Source organism: Phacochoerus africanus, chromosome 15 (assembly GCF_016906955.1).
Source record: "Phacochoerus africanus isolate WHEZ1 chromosome 15, ROS_Pafr_v1, whole genome shotgun sequence".
NCBI lineage: Eukaryota > Metazoa > Chordata > Mammalia > Artiodactyla > Suidae > Phacochoerus > Phacochoerus africanus.
In genome coordinates this window covers 114,029,770-114,056,523 of record NC_062558.1, presented here as the reverse complement: position 1 = coordinate 114,056,523, position 26,754 = coordinate 114,029,770, and the positions used below count along the sequence as shown (strand labels likewise).

At 49.2% G+C, this 26,754-nt stretch overlaps 1 protein-coding gene across 2 annotated transcripts; it reads right to left on the bottom strand.

The window, feature by feature from the left end:
- Positions 1 to 517: 517 nt before the first annotated feature.
- SFXN2 (sideroflexin 2) lies at positions 518 to 26,699 on the bottom strand. Of its 2 annotated transcripts, none has more exons than XM_047760215.1 (12): positions 26,460 to 26,699; positions 11,555 to 11,738; positions 11,254 to 11,424; positions 9,583 to 9,681; positions 8,532 to 8,607; positions 8,128 to 8,213; positions 6,836 to 6,896; positions 6,255 to 6,321; positions 4,824 to 4,873; positions 4,516 to 4,565; positions 2,718 to 2,765; positions 518 to 1,903 (listed from the first exon to the last, which is right to left on the bottom strand). In XM_047760215.1, the coding sequence occupies exons 2-12, from the start codon at positions 11,713 to 11,715 to the stop codon at positions 1,804 to 1,806; spliced, it is 969 nt and encodes a 322-aa protein (XP_047616171.1). In that variant the 5' UTR covers positions 11,716 to 11,738; positions 26,460 to 26,699; the 3' UTR covers positions 518 to 1,803. The 2 variants fall into 2 exon arrangements, with proteins under 2 accessions (XP_047616171.1, XP_047616169.1); XM_047760213.1 differs by having other exon boundaries at positions 11,555 to 11,715.
- Positions 26,700 to 26,754: the final 55 nt, after the last annotated feature.

The following is a 26,754-nucleotide window of genomic DNA, read 5'->3' as shown; positions in this document are numbered from 1 at the left end:
CCCAGCCTGGAAACTTCCATAAATTTAAAAAACAGATAACAGGGAGTTCCTGTCGTGGCGCAGTGGTTAACGAATCCGACTAGGAACCATGAGGTTGCGGGTTCGGTCCCTGCCCTTGCTCAGTGGGTTAAGGATCTGGTGTTGCCGTGAGCTGTGGTGTAGGTTGCAGATGCAGCTCGGATCCCACATTGCTGTGGCTCTGGCGGAGGCTGGCGGCTACAGCTCCGATTCGACCCCTAGCCTGGAAACCTCCATATGCCGTGGGAGAGGCCCAAGAAATGGCAAAAAAACAACAACAAAAAAAAACCCAACAGATAACAGGCAGATTTGGACCCTCGAGCCATAGTTTGCCAACTCCCGCCCCTGCGAGCTGAGAATCTCTGGAGCCTCAAGCAAAAGACAGGTGGATTTTCCTTCCATAAAAAGGAAGCTGAACAAAGGCCTCCAGGCACCAGACAGGTTCCCCTTATAGCTGCCATACCCTCCTCTACGCCAAGGCCAAAGTAAGACCAGACCCTGCTTTCCATCCAGCTTTATTAACACAGTGTACAGACTTCATTGTGCTCTTTCAAGAAATGGGATTCACAGTGACATCCTTTGATCAGTCAGTAAATTCCACTAGACAATGTCCACTCATACAGACATTGGCCCCAGGTCAGCCACAGCAGCCTGCCCTCCCCCACGGGCTTGCTAAATCCCCTAGAGCAGCCAAGCGGAGACGGGCAAGCGGCTGCGCTCGGCTGTGTGTCCTTTAAGGCTCTTTGGTCCTGGTTGATTTCCTCTCAGAGGCGTCCAAATAAAACTTCCCTTTCCTCTTCAGTCCGCACCAGTCTCTCTTTGGTGTTAACCCAGTGGGCTGAGGAAGGGAGGCAGCCAGGAAATTATACCCGTGAAAATGTTCAGTGAATGCCTCCCTCCTTCATTTTTACTCACGGTTAGTGGAATTACCTTTTAGACACAGAGAAGCAGAATCAGATATGATTTTAGGGCAGGAGAAAGAAGCCAGTATCAACGGACATGGCTTGAAGCACCACGAAACTCTGCTGCCTCCATAATGTCCTTTTTTTTTGGCCTCGCCCAGAGCGTGCAGACATTCCTGGCCCAGGGATTGAACCCACACCACAGCAGTGACAACAATGAACTCTTAACCCACTAGGCCATCAGGGAACTCCACACAATGTCCCTTTTTTTTTTCTTCTTCTTCTTTCTTTCCACTAAAAATTCCTGGGTGCCTGATAAACTCAAGTTTAGCAAGACTCCCAGAGAAGCTTTCTGACGGGGGGCACTGCGCAGGAGAAAGGGAAAGAGCAGAGAGGGGGCCCAAGGCGACCCGGTTTCTTCCCTCCCATTTCCTGAGGGAGCTGGAACTGCAAGGGTGAAAGGTTCCCTCACCCGAGAGCAGGTGAGAAAAAGAAGAGGGCTTCTTGCTCAATCCCGGCTGGAACCAGAATCCCAAAGTTTTCCTAATTTTTCCAAATAGTTTGCTTAAGTGTCTTCCCCAGGGTCCCAGCAACTTCTTCCTAAGGGGGTCTCAGCTCCTGGTCTCCAGGGGCTGGGGACCGGGCGAGAGCAGGACAGAAGACCTAGCCTTTCTCCCCTGTTCATATTTATCCCCTAGAGTCCAATAAGCCCAGGTGCCTGGAAGAAGCATGAGGCATCCTCCCGCCCCCACCCTCACCCCCCAAATCCACCCTGGCCTTCAAGGCCCCATCGGCAAAGAGGAAGGAGGGAACAGGTATCCAGGGAGGCTAAGGAGGAGCTGGTGGATAGGGGTATGGACTGGTCCTTGCTGGGATGGAGCACTTAGAGACCCTTATTGAAGTAGACATAAGGCACAGGTTCTTCACACTTGGCCTTGATGCTGTCTCGGAGTTCCGGTTCCAAATAGGAAACTGGCAATTCGCTGAGAAGAGAGAAGAGAGTCGTGAGCATGCCACCTGGACGAGCAGCAAACTACCCTCGGAAAAAGATCTAACTCAGACGCCACCTCTAAGAAGCCCTTCCTGATTTTTCCATCAGAATTATTAATGGCCTCCGTACCCCCACAGTATGCTGCTTTTACGTCTGTTGAGCCCTGACTTCATTCTCTCTGGTGCTAAACTTACAACTTCACAAGATTCCAAGCACGGTGCTCAGAACACGGGAGATGTGGAGCACAGGACTACTGAGCTGAGAGCAGCAAGCAAAGGGACACGGGCATCTTCTCGGTATGTATTCAAACTACATCTGGTCTCCCGGAGCTGGTTCCCCCGCCCTCCCCCGCCCTCCCCCGCCCCCACCCCAGGCTGAGGCTTCCCTTCCCTTGGCCGTCATCTCTTCTCATGCCCTGCCCCCGCCTTCCCAGGACCTGCAAAGGAAGTGTAGGGGTCCCAGCCATCCACCCTCTGGCAAATATCAGCCAGAGTAGGTACGTACCCTCTTGTTCAATTTCAAAGACCAGATCCAGCCAGGGGAGATGTATCTAGCAACTCAACCAGCAGGGACAGAATGGCCCTTATCGTTTCCCCACCTTCTCTCCGAGGCAGCCTTTGCTTCACTGGGAGTGAGCAACCCGTCTGCCCCTTGGAGCTCTGCCTGGTTTGCCATACACCAGGGGTTAAGAGGCCCCGAGTTTGGGCTGCCCAGCCCGGCCCTCTCTCCTTCAGCACAGCTGGCAGGTCAGCAAAAGCAGGGACAGCGCGTTTAGTAAAACAAAATGAAGAATGAACAGATGGTACCATTTCTGCGGGAAGAGCCCACACGCCACGGGCACCATGAAGATGAGGCTGGAAGAAAGAAGCAACCAAAGTGTTAGGGGGCATTTGGCCTCTCCCAGAGCCACCCACACCTCATCTCTGAGTCGCCCAGAGGAAGGAGGAGATGCCTACTCAGCTGGCCCCAAAGCTCCCCTCCCTCCAACTTTATTCCTGGTCTTAGTGCCAGGGAACTCACTCTGGCACGGGACAGAAGCAGTCTTCTGCCGCCCTCCACCCTCATCCCGCATCCTCCTGTGGGTCATTCAAGCAGGTGAAGAGAGTGGAATCACTAGGGCATGCGAGCAGCAGCCCTAAAGGCCACAGGGGCCCTCGGATGTACAGGGAGAGCAGAGGACTGTGAACCCAGGGTCCTCCTCCCATATTCGCTGAGTGCCCGGGCTGCTGGAGGAGAGGAGGCAGCGCTTCTCACACTTCCGCAGGCCTGCGGGGAACTCGAGGCACTCGCTCAAACGTAACACTAATTCAGTAGGTCTTGGGAAAGGGCCTGAGAGTCTTTATTCCTAACGAGTTCTCAGCATCACGTCTTAGAGGATTTGGGAATTGAACAGACCTGGGTTCGTATCCCAGCTCTGCTGCTTCCTAGCTGTGCATCTCAGGCAAGTTCCCTCTGAGCCACTAGAGGGAGGGCAGGAGTGACGACACGGGTGACACATGCAGTCTGTGGTAACTGCCCCTCAGTGGGAACTCCGCAGAAAACAGTCTGACGTAATGTTAAGCTTGCTGCGGTCCCAACCTCTCAGCTCCAGCAGTTCCCAGCTAGAGACACTTGGGCAAGGAGACGACAGCAGCCTGAGTACCTCCACGGCTCAGGGAATTGGGTGAAATTATAGATGGGAAACATCGGCACAGTAAGGACACACAGATAACACCCAATACACTTCTTTTTCCCCTTTTCAGGCCACCTCACAGCACATAGAATTCACGGGCCAGGGATTGGATCCAAGCTACAGTTGTCACCTATGCCTCGGCTGCGGCAACACTGGATCCTTTAACCCACTGTGCTGGGTCGGGGATGGCACCTGTGTCTTGGTGCTGCAGAGATGCCGCCCATCCCATTGTGCCACAGCAGGAACTCCAAAACACGTTGGTTTTGGTTGCTGTCATTAGCCTCATGGCCTCACAAGGCATGATTAATGCTGGGACATGTCCAGTCAAGGGCAGGCTCCTAGGAATGCTACGTGACTTGAGGCCCTGCCCTCTGTGTCGGGACGGGATGCTTGACCGGCCCAGTCTCTGTTGTCATTTTCAATTATATGTATATACTGAGATATACCTGACACATAACACTGCGTAAGTTTACGGCATTTGCTAATGCCTCTGTCACATTATCATGTCTCTATTATGGTGGGACGATCTCACCATTTTTGTCTCTTCTCTGAAATCATTGTAGACCTCAGGTCAAAGGGGAGACCCCAGGACAGGAGGGCACCCGGGGGCACTACTTTCCACATAGGCCTGTACACAGGGCCAGCCTGGTGCCCTTGGAAAGATGGAGTGAGAGCTCTCTAGAAGGGCATTTTTTTTTGGCCACACCTGTGGGATGCAGAAGCTCCAGGTCCAGGAATTGAACCTGGGCCACAGCAGCAACCTATGCCACAGCAGTGACATGGTGGATCCTTAACCTACTGAGCAACCAGAGAACTCCGAGAGAGGTGCTCTTGAAATCAGGTAAAGGAGTACCTGGTTTCCAGCCTGGGCACAAGAAGACAGATCCTGGAACCCCACCACTGACCCCAAACCAAGAAGACTCATTACTCACAAGCACCCGGACAGCAGAACCTGCAACGGGGCGTGCAGGACCCGGATTCTCTGCACAGAACAGACAAGAGAGAGCCCATGTGGGACTGGACGTACCTCGAGGTGAGCCCCACGCCCAACAGTCTCCTAGAAACCCTGGCGCCGTGGGGAGACGTCCTCCTTGCCCTCTACAGACAAAGCGGACAAACAGGGAGCCAGCGGAGATGGGGGCACGGGGGCAGGAGGGAAGGAGAAGAGGGTCATGAGCCCCCAGTATGGCTGAGGCTGGGGGCCTCGGGGCAGGAAAGATGCAAATGAGAACCCACTCACCTTCATGAAGCGCAGTTTCTCCAGCCTTTCCATGACCACAGGCAGCAGGACTGGAAGAGACCAGGGGAAAGGCTGGGGGGCGGGCTGCAGAACTTCCCCAAGACCCCTTCCCGAAGCCAAATCACAGACGAGTGACTCCCCCTCTGTGCCCAGAAGTTCCAAAAATCCATTTCATTCGGGAGAAGAATGAAAGACTGCAGGCGTGGCCACACCCGCCCTCTCTCCCAAGTCCTGGCGGAAGGGTGCTTCTCGAACCTCTCAACCTGCACACTTGTAATGACAGGAGGACACGTCCCGAAGGCGCAGGGCACCCTTCTCAAGACCGTCATTGGGGAGTCTGGGGATGGCAGATGCCATCTATTATATTCAGAATGGATAATCAACAAGGTTCTGCTATATATAGCACAGGGAACTATATTCAATCACTTATGATAGAACATGATGGAAGATAATATGAGAAAAAGAATGTGTATATATGTATAACTGGGTCACTTTGCTGAACAGCAGAAATCAACAGAACACTGTAAATCAACTATAATTTAAAAATTCCTGTTGTGGCTCAGTGGTTAACGAACCCAACTAGTAACCATGAGGTTGCAGGTTCAATCCCTGGCCTCGCTCAGTGGTTAAGGATCCAGCGTTGCTGTGAGCTGTGGTGTAGGCCGGCAGCTGTAGCTCCAATTGGACCCCTAGCCTGGGAACCTCCATATGCTGTGGGTGCGGCCCTAAAAAGACAAAAGACAAAAATATAAAAAATAAATAAATAAAAAATAAAAATTTAAAAAGCAAACAGGAGCGCCTGTTGTGGCACAGTGGAAATGAATCCGACTAGGACCCATGAGGTTGCAGGTTCGATCCCTGGCCTTGCTCAGTGAGTTAAGGATCTGGTGTTGCCGTGAGCTGTGGTGTAGGTCACAGATGTGGCTCGGACCTAGCGTTGCTGTGGCTGTGGCATAGGCTGGCAGCTATAGCTCCAATTTGACCCCTAGCCTGGGAACCTCCATATGCCATGGGTACGGCCCTAAGAAGCAAAAAAAAAAAAAAATTATATATATATATATATATAAAATAAAAAACAAAACCATCTTTGAAGACTCACAGAAGTTTTGTATCTTACTCTAACATGCCCCGCCTAGAAGCGAAACCAGGACAGGGGACTTATTTTCTCTGCCACTGTCTCCCCATCACCCCACGCTATGTCCAGCACACTGAAGGAACTTAAGGAATATTTGCTAAATGAAAATAACTTTCTCCACCAAATCTCCGATTAACTGATGTTCCATGGCTCTCCTGTGGCTTCTGGCACTCAGGCAAATGAGTTTGAGAAGCATGGCCATGGAGAATGGTGTCCCACCCCCCACCCAAAGCGTGGCCAAAGTCTCCATCACGTGTTCCAGGGTCCCCCAGGATAGGAGGGCTTTCCCATCTTACTCATGCCGGGGGCTGCCATGGCGATCCGAGAAATTACCACCTGGGTGATGCCTATGGCCGCAGCTCTCTGAGGGCAGAAAAGAGTAAGCTGTCAGGAATGACCTTATCCAGTATCCATGGGCTGCACCAGAGGGCTGGGTCTGGGTCAGGGTCAAGGTCAGGGTCATGGCCAAGTCTGAGATGGCAAAGGGGTTGAGTGACCTCACCTGGCCCTTTCCCAGAGGGCTGTATTTTTAGGGCTTCAGGACCAGAAATGCTGATGAAAAGACACAGAGATGTGGAGGGAAAATCGATGGGGAAGGAGGATGGAGTCAGGGAGACGGTTTCTCAGCCCTATGGTAGAGTCCAGGCCTGCTCTCACCACTAAGAATAGGACAGGGTAGGAGTTTCCCTGGGGTGCAGCAGGTTAGGGATCTGGCATTGTCACCGCTGTGGGTTGGGTCACTGCCGTGGCATGGGTTGGATCCCTGGCCTGGGAACTTCGCATGCCGAGAGTATGCCCCCCCCGCCCCAAAATAGACCAGGACAGGGTGTGAAAGGGAAGTCCCTCCTCCCACCCCAAAAGGCAGGCCTCTGCTCACCCGGGAATGACCCATCTCATTGTGGTTCCTGTCCTTCACGCAGATGCCCTGGATGAGCTCCCTAAACACAGACAGGAGGTGCTGGGCTTGGGAAAGGGGTGCTGGACACCCTAGCGATTTAACACACTAGGGGGCCACAGCCAGGGGATTCAAGCTCTAGGGGGCCACCTCCTGCTCCAGAGCGCCGTATGGCGGCCGGGATCTTGGGCGGAGGCTCAGAGAGCTAGCGCTGGGCCTCGAGTGACGAGGCTGAATCTGGAAGCTACAGAGTAAGTTGTATGATCTTGAGCAAGTTCCCTGATCCTTCTAAGGACACAGTTCTCCTCATTTGCAAAATGGGAATAATCATGGCACCCACTTCAGAGGACTTGGTGAGGATTAAACAGGATAATGCCCATGAAGTGCTGAGTCCAGTGCCTGACACGGTGACCAGACAAGAGACAAGAGCTGCCCTGGCTGTTAGTCTCAGGCCGGGTCCTGACAGCACTCCATGCAAGACCAGGTGGGTGGCCGGGACGCATTCATTCCTCAGAAGGAACTGGGTCGGGGGAGGGGACGAGGAGGGGCGCCGTGTGAACGACCACTCTGGCTGTTCTCTCTGCAAGGGGAATGGGATGAACTGTTTGCTACTAAGTGCCTTGGAGATGCTGGTGATGAAGGCAGTGATGCCCACGGTGGCTATAAGAGCTAATGCTGATGGAGCATTTTCTTAGGTTCCAGGGGCTATTTTAAGTGCTTTATATGTATGACATCATTAAGTTTTGTGACAGAGGAACATCTGTGCTTTCTCTAGTCAAGAAACAAGGACAGTGAGACACAGCAGGTTTCTCCTTTCACTTTTCCTGCTGTGACGCTTAGAGCTTGGTGCCTGGAAAACCTCTCTCTAGGCCAGGGGCTTCTTTCAAAGCTTCTTGGCTCTGTTCTATCTTTGGACGCTTTGCTACATTTTATTCTATAAGCTGCCCCAGGGGCTTTGGAAGCTGGCTGAGTTCATAAGTTAAACCCAGTTGTAGTTGAAAGGACATGGGTCCACCCCAGCCCCCGGCCCCATCCCACACCGTCCAAAAAAATGACTCTCACAACAGTTATCACAGATGAAACCCAGCCACCTGCCACTCCCAAAGCCATCACTGTAGGAGCAGCCAGGCCTCAGGGAAGCTTCAGAAGCGCAGTCCAGCAGCCCTCCCCGCACCCACTGCAGCACCAACAAGCCACCCCCCCGCCCTGGTCTCCTGCCCTTGCCCTGCTAACCTCATGGTTTATAAGGGAGGAAGGGGGATTCCTGTACTCACTGCTGTCGCATCATTGGGATGTTGACACAATTGGCAGCAGCCACAGCAGCAAAGGGCACCCAGCGACCCACCAGGGGTGGAGCTCTCTGTGGGGGAAGAGAACCATGGGAGTAGTTCAGGTTCACTGGTAAATAGGGGTGGCGGGGGCTTAAGGAAGACAAAACAAGAAATCAGACCTCACTACGGCCACACATCCAGACACCCAGTCAGGGACCCCAAATGCCCTCAAAAGCCCCAGAAGGACCAACCTGGGGACAGCCCTGATGAATTTCCCACTACTTGGCTAGGCTCTGGCCAAACCCAAATCACCTAGATAGGAAATGACCCCTGCCTGGGGAAGAGTTTTCCCTAAGACTTTTGCTGCCCCCTTGTGGCCACCATGCCCACAGCAGCCACAAAGGTACCTTTGTCATCATGTTCATGCTCACAGCAGTGGCCACCGCCGTGGTTGTGGCTGTGATGTAGGAAACTGCCATCTGCCTGTTGGAGAAGAGAGTTGTTGGGGAGGAGGGACCCCTGCTGGCTGAGGGCAGTACCAGAGCTTGAGTGATTAAAGTCTGGAAATGTGGCTTCATGACCAAGAAGCTCATGCGGTCTGTCCCCAGCCTCATCTTGTGATCTCCCCCCAACTCAGATGCTCCAGCCCCCCCACCCCCAAGCACGTTCCTGCTCAGCACCTCTGTCCCTCTCTACCTCTATCTATCTGTCTTTCCTGGGATCTTGCATGGCTAAGTCCTTATCTCTCAAAACTCAGCTGAAATGTCAGCTCTCCAGAAAGGACTTCCCTGACCCGCCCCTCTACACAGATGCCCCTCGGCTGAGATTATTATGCCGCTTTTCTTTTCTTTTCTTTTTTAAATTTTTGGGGGCTTTTTTAAAGTTTTATTGAAGTCTAGTTGATTTACAGTGTTGTGACCATTTCTGCTGGACAACAAAGTGGTTCAGTTTTATATATATATATATACACGCACATATACACATACATATATATACAAATATATATATACACACACATCCATCCTTTTCATTTTACAGAAATATTAATTTTCCTTTACAACTGTAGACTTCTTAGAGCTGAAGAACTGGAAACACCATCTCTTCTTTGACTCTTAGTAGCCCTATAGACTTGTTTTCTTAAAAGACCTTAAACTCCAGGGACCATCATGTCTTACTTAAACATATCCCCTGAACCTAGAACCTAGCACCACGCTTGGCACCCAGAGATACTCAAGAAATATCTGTAGAATGGATGCATGAATGATCAAGTCTTGAATTGTTGTAGAAAGAAGCTACTCTCCTGGTCAGTCTAATACTTCCGAACCCTGAAAGGAGACTTGGTCACCTGCCTGGGGCAAGCGCCACCTAGAGAGGATTGATGCCCCAGAGCCCTTCAGAAGGGCTGTTCCCCCAGAGGCAGGAGGCCCATGGGGACAGCCTGGGGTTCAGGTCTCCTACCTGAGCGACGTGGGGGAAGCTGCATTCCTATTGGTGTAGTTGACTAAGGCATTGAAGGACTGGTTCACCCACTGCCAGAAGATCACTGCCGGCATCGTCCTACAAGGAAGGGAGGCCCGGAGAGGCAGAGAGAAGGATGGAGGGGGACCTGGGGGACACCAGTCAAATCACAGTACCTGCCACTCCCCAGCCGCTCCCGCACTGTTTTATGCCCCTGGGCTTTTGCACAGGTTGCCCCTCTCCCTGGAACATCCTCACCCCCTGCCTTTCCGAACGTGCCTGAATCCTGCTCTGTTGAGACATCGCTTCTTCCTCGGAACCTTCCCGGCCCTTTCCCTACCTTGCCCGAGACGCAGTTACAATGCTGTATTCTCTACGCTCCCACAATGCCATATTCTGCCCCCCACCTACCACTTAGCAGGCCGGACGGTAACCGTCCACTTCTTGATTGCCACAAAACTGGGAGCTCCCTGAGTGGAGGGACTACAGTTTTCATATTTCCCAGGCCTGGCTCAATAGCTGGGGAGGGAGTTCCCATCGTGGCGCAGTGGTTAACGAATCCGACTAGGAACCATGAGGTTGCGGGTTCGATCCCTGCCCTTGCTCAGTGGGTGAACGACCTGGCGTTGCCGTGAGCTGTGGTGTGGGTCGAAGACTCGGCTCAGATCCCGCGTTGCTGTGGCTGTGGCGTAGGCCGGTGGCTACAGCTCCAATTGGACCCCTAGCCTGGGAACCTCCATATGCCATGGGAGTGGCCCAAGAAATGGCAAAAAGACAAAAAAAAAAAAAAAAAAAGCTGGGAGCAAATGCATGGAGGAAAGAGAGCTACCAAGCAACTTTCCCCTCCCCACTGGGCTCAAAGGGGTTTCCTGGTTTTTTAGGTGGATATTACATTATAAAAATACATTAAATTTATTGTTGAATAACCACTCTTTTCTTTTTTTTTTTGGCTTCACCCACAGTATTTGGAAGTTCCCAGGCCAGGGACTGAACCCATGCCACAGCAGTGACCCAAGCTGCTGTAATGACAACACAGGATCCTTAACCCACTGCACCCCAGGAGAACTCCTTGAATAAGTACTTTTTTAAAAGGAATTAGCACTGCTCCTTTGTTGAGAATTCTAAAGAGAAGTGCCTCAGTTCACACAGCCAGGCTCCAATATTTCTTGGCTATGTGAACCTGGACAAGTTATGTAACCTTTCTAGGACCTCAGTTCTTCATCTATAAAATGGAAATCAAAACAGTACCTTTCGGGAGTTCCCGTTGTGGCACAGCGGAAGTGAATCTGACTAGGAACCATGAGACTGCAGGCTCAGTGCCTGGCCTTGCTCAGTGGGTTAAAGATCCGGTGCTGCTGTGAGCTGTGGAGTAGGTCGCAGAAGCAGCTCGGATCCCGCGTTGCTGTGGCTGTGGCTGTGGCCAGCGGCTGCAGCTCTGATTCAACCCCTAGCCTGGGAACCTCCACATGCTGCAGGTGCAGCCCTAAAAAGACCAAAAAAAAAAAAAAAGTACCTCTCGAAAGGGTTGCTGAGATTAAATGAGGCGATACACACAAGGAATTTAACACAGGGCCTGGTATCTGGCCAGGGATCAATAAAGACAGCTCTTACTATTATCCTAATACGCCTCCCCGTCTAGCAGGTCCAAGCAGCCTTGCTGCCGGGGCGCACCTGTAGAACTGGAGCATGAAGCCCGTGATGATCATTCCGCCAGGGACCTGGAAGGACATCCGCCCGATGACGTTCATCTTCTCCCCGGTGTCAGGGTGGAAGGCTGAGTCGTAGAGCTTCTTGGCATAGAGCAGCTGCTCCACTGGGGTGCCTGGGGGGACAGCCCCGACCCTGCCCCCCAGGACAACAGGCAGAGTTACCTCCCGGCCCGGGGCATCCCTCCCAAGCCTTCTGCCTAGCCCCTCGTCTTCCGTTCCACCTCCTCCGAGGGCACCTCCAGCCGCTTCCCCGAACCGCTCACCTGCCCTTCTCCACCATCGCTTTGGCCCAGTCCAGCTCCCGCTCAGGCACCAGGATGGTGCGGGGGTCTGTGATATTGAAGAAGTGCTTGACCCGCCCCAGGAAAGTGCTCTGGTCCCAACGGGGGGCATCGATGTTAAAGCTGGACAGGTCAGCCTCCATCTGCTCTCACATAAAAGGCTGGACTTCAGAACAGAGGACAAATGAGGGCTGTCCCCAGATCAAAGCATGCCTTTAAGGCCCTGGGCACCTCCCGCTGTTGTGGACTGATGGCTTTCACCAGCCACGAGCATCATCTGCCTCGGCTTGGAAAGGGCCCACCGAATGGTCACCAGTCTGAGCAACTGGGCACCTAAATGGGTTTCCTGCATGCCTGCTGGTGGCCCGTCCAGTGCCTGATCATGCTGTGGGGGAGACAGGAGAAAGGGGACACTGTGCCCGTCCCTGGGGAGTTGAGTCTGACTAGGGAAGGAGAGCCCGGCTGTGGAACGTAGGTAATACATACAGCACCATAAGCATGGGGAGGAGAGGAAGCAGAGATGGGGGGAAACAGTAACTGGGGTGGGGGGCTTCCCAAAAGAGGTGGAATGTGAGTGAAGCCCCAGAAGACAGATCTATCTGAAGGAGGAGGAGGAGCAAGACCACACTGAAGGCAGAAACAAGCACAGATAAAGATGGAAACAAACACGGCCAGATCACCTTCATTTCAGAGAGTGTGAGAGGGTGTGTGTGTGTGTGTGTGCGTGCTGGCCCTGTGAGAGGTCCTGGCCATGGTTGTGAGTGAGACGAGGTGCCATGTCTGCCCTCAAGGCATTACAGAACAGGAGGGGGACAAACAAGTCAATCAATGAGGACAGCAGTGTGACAATTGTGCTGATAGGTGGGGGTGGGGGGAGCAGCGGAAAGCCAGAGAAGAGGGACCCAAACCTGAGATGACCACGTCTCTCGGTTTGCCGGAGCCTCTCGTCCTGGGGTAATTTTTAATAGCATCCCCTCTCACCTTCAAAAGTGTCCGTCCCAGTTTGGACAATAAATTACAAGGTCATCTCATCTAAAATGGATAAGGGATTCTGAACACACTTTGTGAGAATAGGACATAAACAATTATTCTTTTCTTTTTTGGCCACCCCACAACATATGGAGATTTCCTGGGCCAGGGACCGAATCTGAGTCAGAGTTGCAGCTGCTGCAAGGCCAGATCCGTAACCCACTGCTTGGGGCTCAGGATAGAACCTGGGACCCAGCAGCAGCCCTAGCCATGGCAGAGACAACGCCGATCCCACTGCACCACAGCAGGAACTCCTGAAATACACAATATCTTGAAGGACATGTAAAAGTTAGTAGACAGGAGTTCCCGCTGTGGTATAGTGGGTTAAGGATCCTGGGTTGCCACAGCTATGGCGTATGGCCCAGCTATTAGATAGACGGAGGAGAGGTACCCCAGGCAAAAAGAAGAGCCAGCCTTTAAAGCACAGTGCATGTGGGGACCTGATGATGATGATAACAGTCAGTGGTCACTGAGCTCCCACCCTACACTGGACACTCTGCTTCATGCTGAGCAGGCCAGGGATTGAACCCAAGCCGCAGAAGTAACAATGCCAAATCCTCAACCACTAGGCCACCAGGTAACTCCAAGATACTCTTAAATTTAAGCCCATTCTATGGATGAGAAAACCAAAGCACAGATAAGGAACCTTATCAAGTCACATAAGTATTAGCCAGTGGCAGAGCCAGGATTTTAATTCAGACTGATTGACTTCAGAACTCTTGCCTATAATTGGGTTTTGGAATCCATGACTTGAAAAGCTAACACAGGAGTTCCCATTGTAGCTCAGTGGGTTAAGAACTGCACATGGTGGAGTTCCCATTGTGGCACAGCAGAAATGAATCTTACTATAAACCATGAGGTTGCAGGTTCTATCCCTGGCCTCACTCAGTAGGTTAAGGATCCGGTGTTGGCATGAGCTGTGGTGTAGATTGCAGATGCAGCTTGGATCTGGTATCGCTGTGGTTGTGGCGTGGGCCGGCAGCTGTAGCTGCGATTTGACCCCTAACCTGGGAACCTCCATATGCTGTGAGTATAGCCCTAAAAGGCAAAAAAAAAAAAAAAAAAAAGGAACCGGACATAGTGACCATGTGGATGTGGATTCAATCCCTGACCTCGATTAGTGGGTTAAGGATCCAGTGTTGCTGCAAGCTGAGGTATAGGTTGCAGATGTGGCTGGGATTTGGCATTGCTGTAACTATGACTGTGGCCAGCAGCTGCTGCTCCAATTTGACCCCAGCCCTGGAACTTCCATGTGTTGCATGTGCAGCACTAAAAAAAAAAAAAAAAAAAAAAAAAAAAAAAAAAGAGTTTCCGTCGTGGCTCAGTGGTTAACGAATCCGACTAGGAGCCATGAGGTTGCGGGTTCGGTCCCTGCCCTTGCTCAGTGGGTTAACGATCCGGCGTTGCCGTGAGCTGTGGTGTAGGTTGCAGACGAGGCTTGGATCCCGCGTTGCTGTGGCTCTGGCATAGGCCAGTGGCTACAGCTCCGACTGGACCCCTAGCCAGGGAACCTCCATATGCCGCGGGAACGGCCCAAAGAAATAGCAAAAAGACAAAAAAAAAAAAAGAAAGAAAGAAAGAAAAGAAAGAAAAAAAAAAGAAAGCTAAGGCAGGTCAGGTCTGACATGTGAGGAGCCTGAATGTGGTCACTCCTCTCCTCAGAACAACAAAAAAGCTGAACAGGCTGAAAACCAACAGGTCTTAGACCCATCAGAGAAGTGAAGTCACAGGGCAAACCACTGTCCCCAAGCTTGGAGAGACAGGCAGGTACAGAAAATCACAGCTTACTGGGAACAAAAGCTCAACCCTGGGGCAAGTACCATTGGAAAATGTCAAAAGTAACTGAGAAATTGCTGGAAGTTCAGTGTGGACAAGCTTGAGAGTTAACAATTCCAGGGGGACACTGGTGCAACCACTACGGAAAAGAGTATGGAGATTCCTCAAAAAAATGTGTTCACTGCAGCACTATATACAATAGCCAAGACATGGAAACAACCTAAATGTCCATCGACAGAGGAGTGGATCAAGAAGATGTGGTACATATACACAATGGAATATTACTCAGCCATTAAAAGGAACGAAATACCAACATTTTTAGCAACATGGATGGACCTAGAAATTACCATGCTAAGTGAAGTCAGCCATACAATGAGACACCAACATCAAATGCTTTCACTGACATGTGGAATCTGAAAAAAGGACAGACGGAACTTCTTTGTAGAACAGATGCTGACTCACAGACATTGAAAAACTTATGGTCTCCGGAGGAGACAGTTTGGGGGGTAGGGGGATGTGCTTGGGTTATGGGATGGAAATCTTGTGAAATTGGATTGTTATGATCATTATACAACCACAGATGTGATAAGTTCATTTGAGTAATAAAAAAAAATTAAATGGTAGAGCCTAGGCAGAATTGACCATGGGGAAAAAAAAAACAAAACTAAAAATAGAATTACCATTGATCCAGCAATCCCACTCCTGGGCATCTATCCAGAGAAAACCATGACTCGCAAATATACATTTATCAAAACTACTATAGGTACCACCTCATACCTGTCAGAATGGCCATCATTAACAAGTCAACAAATACCAAGTGCTGGAGAGGGTGTGGAGAAAAGGGGACCCTCCTTCACTGTTGGTGGGAATGTAAATTGGTACAACCACTATGGAAAACAGTACGGAGGTACCCCAGAAAATTAAAGATAGAACTACCATATGTCCCAGAAATTCCACAAAACTTTCCTTAAAAAAGACACAGGCACCCACATGTTCATTACAGCACTATTCCCAATAGCCAAGACACAGAAACAACCTAAATGTCCATCAACAGATGAATGGATTAAGAAGGTGTAGTATATATACACGATGGAATACTACTCAGCCATAAAAAAGAACAAAATAATGTCATTTGCGGCAACATGGATGGAACTAGAGACTCTCATACTAAGTGAAGTAAGTCAGAAAAAGACAGACAAATACCATATGATATCACTTATATCTGGAATCTAATATATGGCACAAATGAACCTTTCCACAGAAAAGAAATGCATGGACTTGGAGAATAGACTTGTGGTTGCCAAGAGGGAGGGCAAGGGAGTGGGATGACCTGGGAGTCAGGGGTTAATGTAAACTATTGCATTTGGAATGGATAAGCAATGATATCCTGCATATAGCACTGAGAATCATATCTAGTCACTTGTAATGGAACATGATGGAGGATAATATGAGAAAAGAATATATATATATATATATATATATATATATACACATTCCCATCGTGGCTCAGTGGTTAATGAACCCAACTAGTATCCCCAAGGACATGGGTTTGATCCCTGGCAAGGATCCAGCATTGCCGTGAGCTGTGGTGTAGGTCACAGATGCGGCTCGGATCACATGTTGCTGTGGCTGTGGTGTAGGCCGGTGGATACAGCTCCAATTCGATCCCCAGTCTGGGGACTTCCATATGCTGCAGTTGCAGTCCTAAAAAACAAAAACAAAAACAAACAAACAAAAATGTACATATATATGTTGGTGAGAGAAACTGGGTCACTTTGCTATAAAATAGAAAATTGACTTAACACTGTAAACCAACTATAATGGAAAAAAATTTTTAAAATTAAAAAAAAAAGATACATGTACTCCAGCACTATATACAATAGCCAAGACATGGAAGCCACCTAAATGTCCATTGACAGAGGAGAGGATAAAAAAGATGTGGTACAAAAACACAATGGACTATTATTACTCAGCCATAAAAAGGAAAGAAATAGGAGTTCCTATCATGGCTCAATGGTTAATGAGCCCAACTAGTATCCACGAGGACTCAGGATCAATCCCTGGCCTCGCTCAGTGGGTTAAGGATCTGGTGTTGCTGTGAGCTGTGGTGTAGGTCACAGACATGGCTCAGATCCTGCGTTGCTGTGGCTGTGGTGTAGGCCAGCGGCTACAGCTCCGATTCAGCCTCTAGCCTGGGAATCTCCATATGCCGTGGGTACAGCCCTAAAAAGAAAAAAGACAAAAAAAAAAAAGGAAAGAAATAATGGCATTTGCAGCAACATGGATGGACCTACAAAATGTCATGCTAAAGTGAGGTTAGCTAGACAGACACCAAGGTCATATGCTTTCATTTACATGGGGAATCTCAAAAAGGGACACAATGAACTTCTTTGCAAAACAGACACAGACTTACAGACTTTGAAAAACTTATGGTTTCCAAAGGAGACAGGTTGGGGGTGGGGAGGGGGGCTGGAGGGATGGGATGGACATGCTATAAAATTGGGTTGTGATGACTGTTGTACAACTATAAATGTAATAAAATTCACTGAGTTAAAAAAAAAAATTCCAGGGGGACTCAGTCTTCTGTGGGGTGGGGGATGGGGAGACACACTTTTATGAGTTTTACCTCCAAGAGCCCACTAGGTTCTCAGGCTGAAGATCAGAGAAAAATTCCCAAGTGCTTCTGGCAGGAAGATGGGGAAAGTGGCCATTCTGAAGTACACCTAGAGGCCTCTGTGACTTTTAACAAGGCCTACCTAGTCTGTTTTACCAGAGCTTAACCACCTTGAGTTTCACCAGATCCTAACTCCCCCTGGGAGAAGGGGAGCCCAGAAGGACTTGCGAAGGTCCAGCACCCCCCCCCCCCGCCCTATCACAGGACTATAGAACATTCTCCCTCTGCTCACACTGCAGGTGGTAGAGGCTCCTGTACGGTAACAGGAAGAACTGAAAAACAACAGAAAGAACTGTGAGTCTCAGACCTTATCTAAGAAAAGGTCTCTAGAAACCCAAAGACAACAGTGGAGACAAAAACAAGGACACCAGGAGAAATGTAACTTTTGACACCTAGAGCTTTAGCAAACAGTAATCATAGCCTAACTCCTTGCCAGATAAATGTAACACTTCACACACATCTGGCTTTCAACAAAAAAATGACAAGGCATCCGAAAAAGAAAAAAGAGAAAAAATCCAGAGTTCCCATTGTGGCTGAGCAGGCTAAGGACCTGACATTGTCTCTGTGAGGATGCGGGTTCAATCCCTGGCCTCGCTCAGTGAGTCGAGGATCTGGACTGCCATAAACTAAGGCAGAGGTTGCAGATGCAGCTCGGATCTGGTGTTGCCATGGCTATGGCACAGGCCTTCAGCTGCAGCTCCAATTCAACCAGGGAACATCCATTTGCTACAGGTGCAGCCATTACAACAACAACAAAAAAAATTGGAGCTCCTGATGTGGCTCAGTGATTAATGAATCTGACTAGCATCCATAAGGATGCAGGTTTGATCCCTGGCTTTGCTCAGTGGATGAAGGATCCAGCATTGCTGTGAGCTGTGGTGTAGGTCATAGATATAGCTTCGATCCTGTGTTGCTGTGGCTGTGGCATGGGCCGGCAATTCAACCCCTAGCCTGGGAATCTCCATATGCTGCAGGTGCATCCCTAAAAAGCAAAAAAAACCTCCACAGTTTGAACAGACAGAGCAAAACATCAGAACCATGTGACAGAGACTTTGGAATTACCAGACCAGGAATTTTAAATAACTGTGAGAACTCCCTGGTGGCCTAGTGGATTATGGATCCAGCATTGTTACTGCCGTGCTGTGGATTCAATTCCTGGCCTGGGAACTTCCACAATGCTGATGGAATGGCCACAAAAAATTAAATAGGCTCAGATTCCGGAGAGCGATCTCCTCTGAGCCCACTGGTGTAATAAACCTGAGTTCTCAATAAATAAATAAATAAATAAATAAATAAAACAGTGAAGGGGGGACTATTAATTTAGAGTTCCATATACAGCAAAATTATCAAGATGAAGTAAAATACTTTCTGAAACAAATAAAATTGAAGGAATTTGCCACCAATAGACCTGACCTGCAAGATGTTAAAAGTTAAGTTTTTCAGAAAGAAATAAGATGATATGGGTCATAAAGTCTAACTACATAAAAAGGGTCAGACAAGGAATAATTAAAGGTAAAATTTAAATATTTCTTTTTGTTGGAGTTCCCTGGTGGCTCAGCAGGTTAAGGATCTAGTGTTGCTGCTGTGGCACAGGTTTGACCCCTGGCCCAGGAATTTCTGCATGCTGCAGGTGTAGCCAAAATATATACATGTATTTTTTTTCTTACCCTAATTGTTACCAGTTAACAAATATATAACAGTTCAAAATAATAATAGTAACAATGTATTCAGTGGTTGCAACTTAGCCATAAGTAAATGAATGACAGCCATGCTGTAACAGGTGGGATGGAAGAATTAGGAAGACTCTATTATAAGGTATTTGCACTACCAGTGAAGTAGGATAGTATAATTGGACTTGGATTGGTTGCAAGCATATATTGCAAACTCTAGGGCAATCACTAAAAAAATTTTCAAAGGAAGTATGATCTACATGGCAAGAGAGGAGAGAAAGTGGAATTATGTAATAAAATCTATGGCTTTTTAAATTTTGCCTGAAAATTCCAGGAAGCCATTAAAAGATTTTAAGAAGAGTGACAAGATCAGGTGTGTAGTTTAGAAAGAACTGGGCCATCACATGAAAATAAACAGGGTGTGATAGGACCACATAGGATGCAGAGACCAGCCAGAAAGGAACCCCCAATAACCCTGGCAATAAGTGGGGTTCAAATGAACCCAGATGCACCAGAACCAGGAGGAGGATCAAAAGAAGAGAAACTTTTGGGAATTCCCATCATGCCTCGACATCTATGAGGACCTGGGTTCAATCCCTGGCCTCGATCAGTGGGTTAAGGATCCAGCATTGCCATGAGCTTGGTATAGGTCGCAGACGTAGCTAGAATTCCACATTGCTATCTCTAGTGTAGGCCTGCGGCTACAGCTCTGATTTGACCCCTAGCCTGGGAACCTCCATGTGCCATGGGTGCGACTGAAAAAAAAAAAAAAAAAAAAAGAAGAGAACCTTTTAAAGCAGCATGATCTGGGGATTTGCTAAGTGATTGCTAAGAAACAGAATCAGTAGGATCTATCTATCCATCCATCCATCCATCCATCCACCTATCTCCTGGAATCTCCTGGAATCTCTGACCTCAGGGTGGGGGTGTCTATCCCCCCCTTTTTTGGCTGCACCCATGGCATGTGGAAATTCCCAAGCTAGGGATCGAACCTGCGGCACAAGAGAAGCCTGTACCACAGCAGTGACAACTCGGGATCCTTAACCTGCTGGCCTAGCTCTTTTTTTAAAGAGATTCCATATGATTATGTCAGGCCACCCAGGATAATCTCCCTTTAGATTAACTCAAAGCCAACCAATTAGGGATTTTAACTACATTTGCAAAATCCCTTCGCCATAGGACCTACAAGAAGGTGTGTATGTGTTACAAACTGGCCCCTTCTCCCTCAAAGCCGCCTCCTGCTGGAAATATGGTGAAGAGGGGTCCCTAGGGAGCTTTTCTAGCCTTGCCAAATTGACCCATCACAAATAAATAGAATGATACCAGGGTTTCTGACTGGGGCAGTAAAGTGCTGAGAGAGAATACAGAAAAATAGGCTTTAAAGGAGAAAACAGTGAGTGTGATTTTTCTTGTGTTGAGTTGCAAGTGCTATGAGACTTTCTTATACACAAGAGGTTGCTGTCTGTCTTGGGTCCTTTGCAAATGCCAGTCCAGGATGCTATTCCTTCCTCTCTTAACTACATAACACCTGCTCATCCTTTTTTTTTTTTAATTTTAAGGAATTATTTTCAGATTCACTTCTGTATCTTCTATTACTATGCCATTTGTCTTTTTTCTTGAAAAAAAAAAAAAAATCACCTTAACAGAGGATTCTCCATATATACTGAATTCCCAGTTCACAGGTATGGTTTGAGTAAGATTTAAAAAGCTATCTGGGAGTTCCTGTCGTGGCACAGCAGAAACAAATCCAACTAGGAACCATGAGGTTGGGGGTTCGATCCCTGGCCTCGCTCAGTGGGCTAAGGATCTGGCATTACCGTGAGCTGTGGTGTAGGTTGCAGATGTGGCTCAGATCTGGCCCTGCTGTGGCTATGGTGCAGGCCGGCAGCTGTAGCTCCAATTCAACCCCTAACCTAGGAACCTCCATATTCCGCGGGTGCAGCCCTAAAAGGACAAAAGATAAACATAAAAATAAAAAATAAATAAAAAGCTGTCTTCTCGGAGTTCCCTCTGTGGTGCAGCAGGTTAAGGATCTGGCATTGCCGCAGCTGTGGCATAACACATAACATCTCAGCTCCAGCTCAGATCCCTGGCCTGGGAATGTCCATATACCAAGGGTGTAGCCAAAAAAATTAAAAAGCTCTCTTTTTGAGTTATACAATTATCTAAATCCAAAAGCACTCAAAGAGTTGAGCAAACAAAGCCAGTCTTCCTTTGTATCTTAGGGGAAGGAAACATAGTGCTGATGGAAGCCACAGACCTAGTCAAAATTGTTTTATATTTTTTAGTGAAAGTAGTGGTCTTTCCACCCAAGACCACTACTTCAATATAGACCCATGGGTTATTAGAGCTGCAAAGGAAGTTACAAGAAAGCCACCTCAGAATAAATAGCAGCCTTAAAAGCAGGTTCATTAGCGAATAATTTCAAGTGCTCCCCCTTAACCTCCCCCCAAAAAAAGTATCCTTTTTCTCTCCAGACAGCCGGAGTTACTGGTAAGTAACTCCCATTTGTCGTTCAGACTTGGCTTAAATATCCTTTCCGCAGAGAATCCTTCGAAGGAGCCCCCTTTCCTCCCTCCCACCCAACTACATCAGGTGCTCTGCTATAAGCCCTCTTGGCTTCGTACTTCTCCTTCAAAGCCATGCCAGTTTGTCATGGTCCTCTGTGGTTTTACCTTAATGAATGTCCACCTTTCCCTACTAGGCCATAAACTCCTCGAAGCCAGGAGTTGTATCCATTTTGCTCACCATGATTTCCGCAATCCCCAGCACAAGAATTTGAGCATTTGCTAATAAACAAGAGGTTCAGTTGGTCAGCCACTGGATATTTAGGCTTAAAAGCCAGCATGGAGGTCTGGGTTAGAAGGAAAACAGGGAGTGAGCAGCTTGGAAGTAGCTGAAGATAATGTTTTCCAGGGAGAATACAGACTGGGAGGAGGAGAGAGCCGAGGACATACCCTGAAAAACCACTATATTTATCAGGCAACCCTTCCAAAAGATGAGAAAGAACCACCAGCAAGGTAGGAGGCAAGAGCAGCCAACAGGAGTTCCCGCTGCAGCACAGCGGGTTAAGAACCTGATTGCTACAGCTCAGGTGGCTGCAGAGGCGTGGGTTCGAACCCTGGCCCTGTGCAGTGGGTTAAAGGATCCAACATTGCCCAGGCTCAGATCCAGTCCCTGGCCCAGGAACTTCCATATGCTGCAGGTGGAGCCATAAAAAGGGAAAAAGACAAAAAAAAGCCAACAGATGGGGTAGAGGGAGCGTGACGGTCAATTCTGAGACTCCTGGGGCAGGAGAGAGTTCAGCAGGCTGATGGCTCAGGGTAAACCGCTTCCCCAGGAGGAAGGAGAGGCCCACAGTGGAGTTTCCACCGCATCCCTGACGGGCCCCGGCTCTGCTATGCAGACATCAGATGCCCCAGAGCAAGTGTCCACTACCAGAACTCTGGCTTCCCCCTCCTGCCCCACCACTGAGCCCACAAGAAAGCTCTGGGCTCTGCTCTCCCAGGACAGCCGACTTGGCTCCTGCAGGCTGGTCCAAAGACCAAAGGCATTTCATGCAGTCCCAACTGAAGCCAGGACGTGGGAGGGGAGAAACGGTTAACGGGCCCTCACTTTACAGGAAGCAGAACAGAGTCTGGCTGGCAGATTGCATGCTGCCTTGGCTCACAGAGCCCCATTCTCCCACCAGATGGAGACAGCCCCAAATGCCATGCTTCCCCCTCAACACACACACACACACACACACACACACACACACACTTCCCTGAGACAGCCCCAAATGCCATGCTTCCCCCTCAACACACACACACACAAACACACACACACACACACACACACTTCCCCGAGACAGCCCCAAATGCCATGCTTCCCCCTCAATACACACACACACACACACACACACACACACACACACTTCCCAGCCATCACTCTCCACCCTAAGCCCCACAACCCAACATTGGAAAGTCCTCTGCCTTTCCTAAAGGAAGCACTTTTATCATGCAGTGGTAATCATTTGCTAAACCATGCAAGAACCTTTGTCTCTGTTACCAAGGTCAAGGGAGGAACTGCCCAGTCCTTGTCTCACGTAAAATACAAAGGGAAAAAAAAAAAATCTAAATTTTATGTGGTCTCAGCATTTTCCTTCATGCCACTGCCCCCCAGTGAAGACAGTTTCTGTGACTCCTTGGGGGGAAACTCAAGCCCCTTCCTTTTTTTTTTGCCTTTTTTTAGGGCCGCACCTGTGGCATATGGAGGTTCCCAGGCTAGGGGTCAAATCTGAGCTACAGCTGCCGGCCTATGCCACAGCCACAGCCACAGCCACAGCAACGCGGGATCCTAGCTGCATCTGTGACCTACATCACAGCTCACAGCAATGCCAGATCCCTAACCCACTGAGCAAGGCCAGGGATCGAACACGCAACCTCATGGTTCCTAGTCGGATTAGTTTCCACTGCGACACGACGGGAGCTCAAGCCTTTCTTTGACATAGTCCCACAGCATCCTGTCCTCCAAAGCACTCTGGGCTTTTGTAATTATCACTTTCTTGGTATTTACAATTATTGGGATAAAATTTGCCTCCCCTGACCAACTGTGGAGTTTCGCTATAGCCCTCATCTGCCCTCTAAAAACACTTACTGCTTGCCTGACATGCATTCCAACCTACTCTTGGCTTCTCTGGGAATCAAGGATGCCCCCCACACACACCCTTTTTTGGTCATATTCAGAAGTTGCCATGGCTATAGAAGTAAGAGCAGGCTTTCTTTCATGAAGCTGCAAATTGCCTACCCCTCCTACACCGAGTCCTAGCTGGTCTCTTAAGTTTTCTTCAACAGTTACCCTCCCTCTTCCCACATGAGCCACAGGAAGTACTTCCTAAAAAGGTGACGATCATATGGAGGGTGCCACTACAGGGAACAAGGGAGGAGGTGGCAATCAAACAGGGGACTGACCATACCCCCCACCTTCCCAATTAGGAAATGCCACAGCTCAAGGACATTAGGAAGCCAAGGTCTCAGCTTCCGGGAGGGAACTGATGCCTAGGCAGGTTTGCCAGCAAGGTGAGCACCTGGGGTACTCACGGCCCTGCAGACATAAATGTGAACAACAAACAGATCCAGTCCTGTTTATTCAAAGATCTGACAAGAGCTAAGGTCTATTTTCCCAAGATCACAAGGCACAGGGTCACCCAGACAGGTCCTCTATCCATACGGGGTATTTGTCTCAAGAAAGGGACAAAGAGAAAGAAAGAGAGGGAGGGAAGGTGCAAAGAGGAAGAGAAAAAAAAAATGAAATAATGGACTGCCTCTCCTGACGTATTGCTCGTCCTCCCAGAGAGCTGATGCTTAGAGAACAGGCTTCCAAATCTCTTCTGGGGTGTCCTTTTGTAAAGGTGCGGGGGGCACCTTTTTTTTTTTGCTTTTTAGGGCACCTGCAGCATATGGAAATTCCCAGGCTGGGGGGTCAAATCAGAGCTACAGCTACCAGGCTACACCACAGCCAGAGCAACACGGGATCCAAGCTACATCTGCAACCTACTCCAAAGCTCATGGCAAAGCCAGATCCTTAACCCACTGAGCGGGCCAGGGATTGAACTCACATCCTCATGGATCCTAGTTGAGTTCATTACCACTGAGCCACGATGGGAACTCCCAAGATTTCCCTATTTTTTATGGGGGGGTGTGTGTGTTTGGCCACAGCATGCCGTGGCTTGAAGGGGGATCTCAGTTCCCAGACCAGGGATTGAACCCAGGCCACATCAGTGAAATCGCCGAATCCTAACCACTAGACTACCAGGGAACTCCCAAGATTTCACTATCTGAATCCCCACGTAGAAAGAATAACAAAACATCACTAGTACTCACATCAGAGGAAGATCAAAGCAGTCAAAGACGCAAGAAGCTCAGACACAAAGACCACTGAGATGGCAAGGGCTAGTGTCAAGGGTGTTTACAGCAAGCTGGAGAATGAGACTAATAATTAAATAAGCAGGCCCTGGTAGTATATGCCTATGTACAATCATGTGATACTGAGGCAACCATGCTGTCAGACACCAGGCAATTTAGAAAGAGCAGTCTGGAGTTCCCGTCGTGGCTCAGTGGAAACAAATCTGACTAGTACCCATGAGGACGCAGGTTCGATCCCTGGCCTCGCTCATTGGGTTAAGAATCTGATGTTGCTGTGAGCTGTGGCGTAGGTCACAAACGTGGCTCGGATCCCTCATTGCTGTGGCTGTGGTGTAGGCCAGCAGCTACAGCTCCAATTTGACCCTTAGCCTGGGAACCTCCATATGCTGCAGGTGCAGCCCTAAAAACACACAAAAAAAGAAAAGAAGAAAAAGAAAGAGAAGTCTGCCTTGCCTTTCACAAAAGAACCAACAGGCTAGAGTTGGGTAGATTGAAAGAGTGCAAGCTCTGAGTTAAACATTCATTTTGCACTTCAGTCAAGGTTCTGAACTAAGTTTTCTCCTTAAGGATCTGAAACAGGTATGCAGGTAGTAGATGTATTAAAAAATACTTTAGTTGAATATGCATTCAGGACCATTCAGGAAAAAAATCTGCCTTGGTTCCAATAACCTTTTTTTCTTTAAAAAATGGCCACACCCCAGCATATGGAAGTTCCTGGGCCAGGGATCAAATATGAGCCACAGCTGCAGCAATGCCAGATCCTTAACCCACTGTGCCACAGCAGGAACTCCTACCTTCATTCCAATAATCTTAACTATACTGAAAAGCCTGTTGGTTGTAAAAGAAGCAAAGCCCAAAACCCAGATTAAACTATTAATATCTAAGACCCACATAGCACTTCCTATGGCCAAGCAATGTTCTATGTGCCTGATATATAATTCATATAATCCTCACAAGAACCCAGTGAGGTAGGTAAGAGGCACACACGCACGCGTGCGCACACACACACACACACACACACACAATCTCCAAACCTCCAGGTATATCATCCATGCCCACACTTTATCAGCTCTTAAAAACCTCTGGACTTACATCTCGGGTATAAACCACTCTGCTCCCTCCACATGGACAATACAATAACAGTGTTTAAAGGCACTTAAAATAACCAATTTCTAGGGTTGTGAGAATGAAATGAAATCATGTATGAAAAGCATTTCACTAGGAAAGATGTAACTTCCATGAGGACAGTTTTGTCTTTGCTGTGTCTCCAGGGTCTGGACTAGAACCTAGCACAACTGTGATAACTCTTCTTCCTGTCCTCTGCCCTAGGAAGGGGTGGGAGGTAGCACCCAGAATCCCTCTCACTCTTTCTTGCCTGTAAGTGCCTGCCCATTTTTGCATCCTTCCGGGCAGCAGTCGGCGCACCGACCCGTCCAACGCAGTTCAGCAAAACCATCCATCCTAAAACGCCTTTCACCCGGCTGTCACCTCATACCAGCCCTCAGGGCCAGTCCTCAGGCAGTTTCTTGCCCTCCAACAGGCAGCCTCCCACCACCAGGGTTCCTCCAGCCAGGATTCTAACACAGGTGTGTGGAGACGGGTGTGCAACCCACGACGCCCTCGCCCCTCAGCCTGGCACACGAAGGTGCTGGAGGCCATAAGGAAGATGTCCACAGGTATCTTCTTCTTGTGCCACGTGGCTTGGGCAGGTGGAAGCCCGGCCCAAGCGGCAGCCCCGCCTAAGCAGAGTTAGGACAGAAATGCAAGCTACGTCGCGGAATGTGGGGACTGGAGATAGATTCTGCAGGCTGCCTCCTCCCAAGACCCCTTACCTGGTCCCAGAAGGAATGTGCTGAGACAACTGCTACCAGATGCAGCCCGCGTTCGCAGCCTGGCCTGGATGCACTTTTGGCTTCCACCCGGGAACCGCCCCTCGCCACGCCCCCTCCCCTCTCCTGGACCAATCATAGGCTAGGTGGCCCCCGCCAGCTGAGTGGGCGAGTTTTCACGGTTCCCCGGGTCTCCACCAGCCTGCAGCTGCCAGCCGCCGCTCCAACAGCCCGCCTGCGCAGTAGGCGGGCACTTTGGCGCGCTTGCGCACTTCGGGGAAAGGGGAGCTGGACCCCG

Coding starts and splice junctions, on each gene's coding strand:
- SFXN2 (XM_047760215.1), bottom strand. CDS start 11,715: ATGGAGGCTGACCTGTCCAGCTTTAACATCGATGCCCCCCGTTGGGAC. Junction 8,608..9,582: donor GCTTCCCCCACGTCGCTCAG/GTAGGAGACCTG, acceptor CTTCTCCAACAG/GCAGATGGCAGTTTCCTACA. Junction 2,766..4,515: donor GTTCTGCTGTCCGGGTGCTT/GTGAGTAATGAG, acceptor TCTTTCTTCCAG/CCTCATCTTCATGGTGCCCG.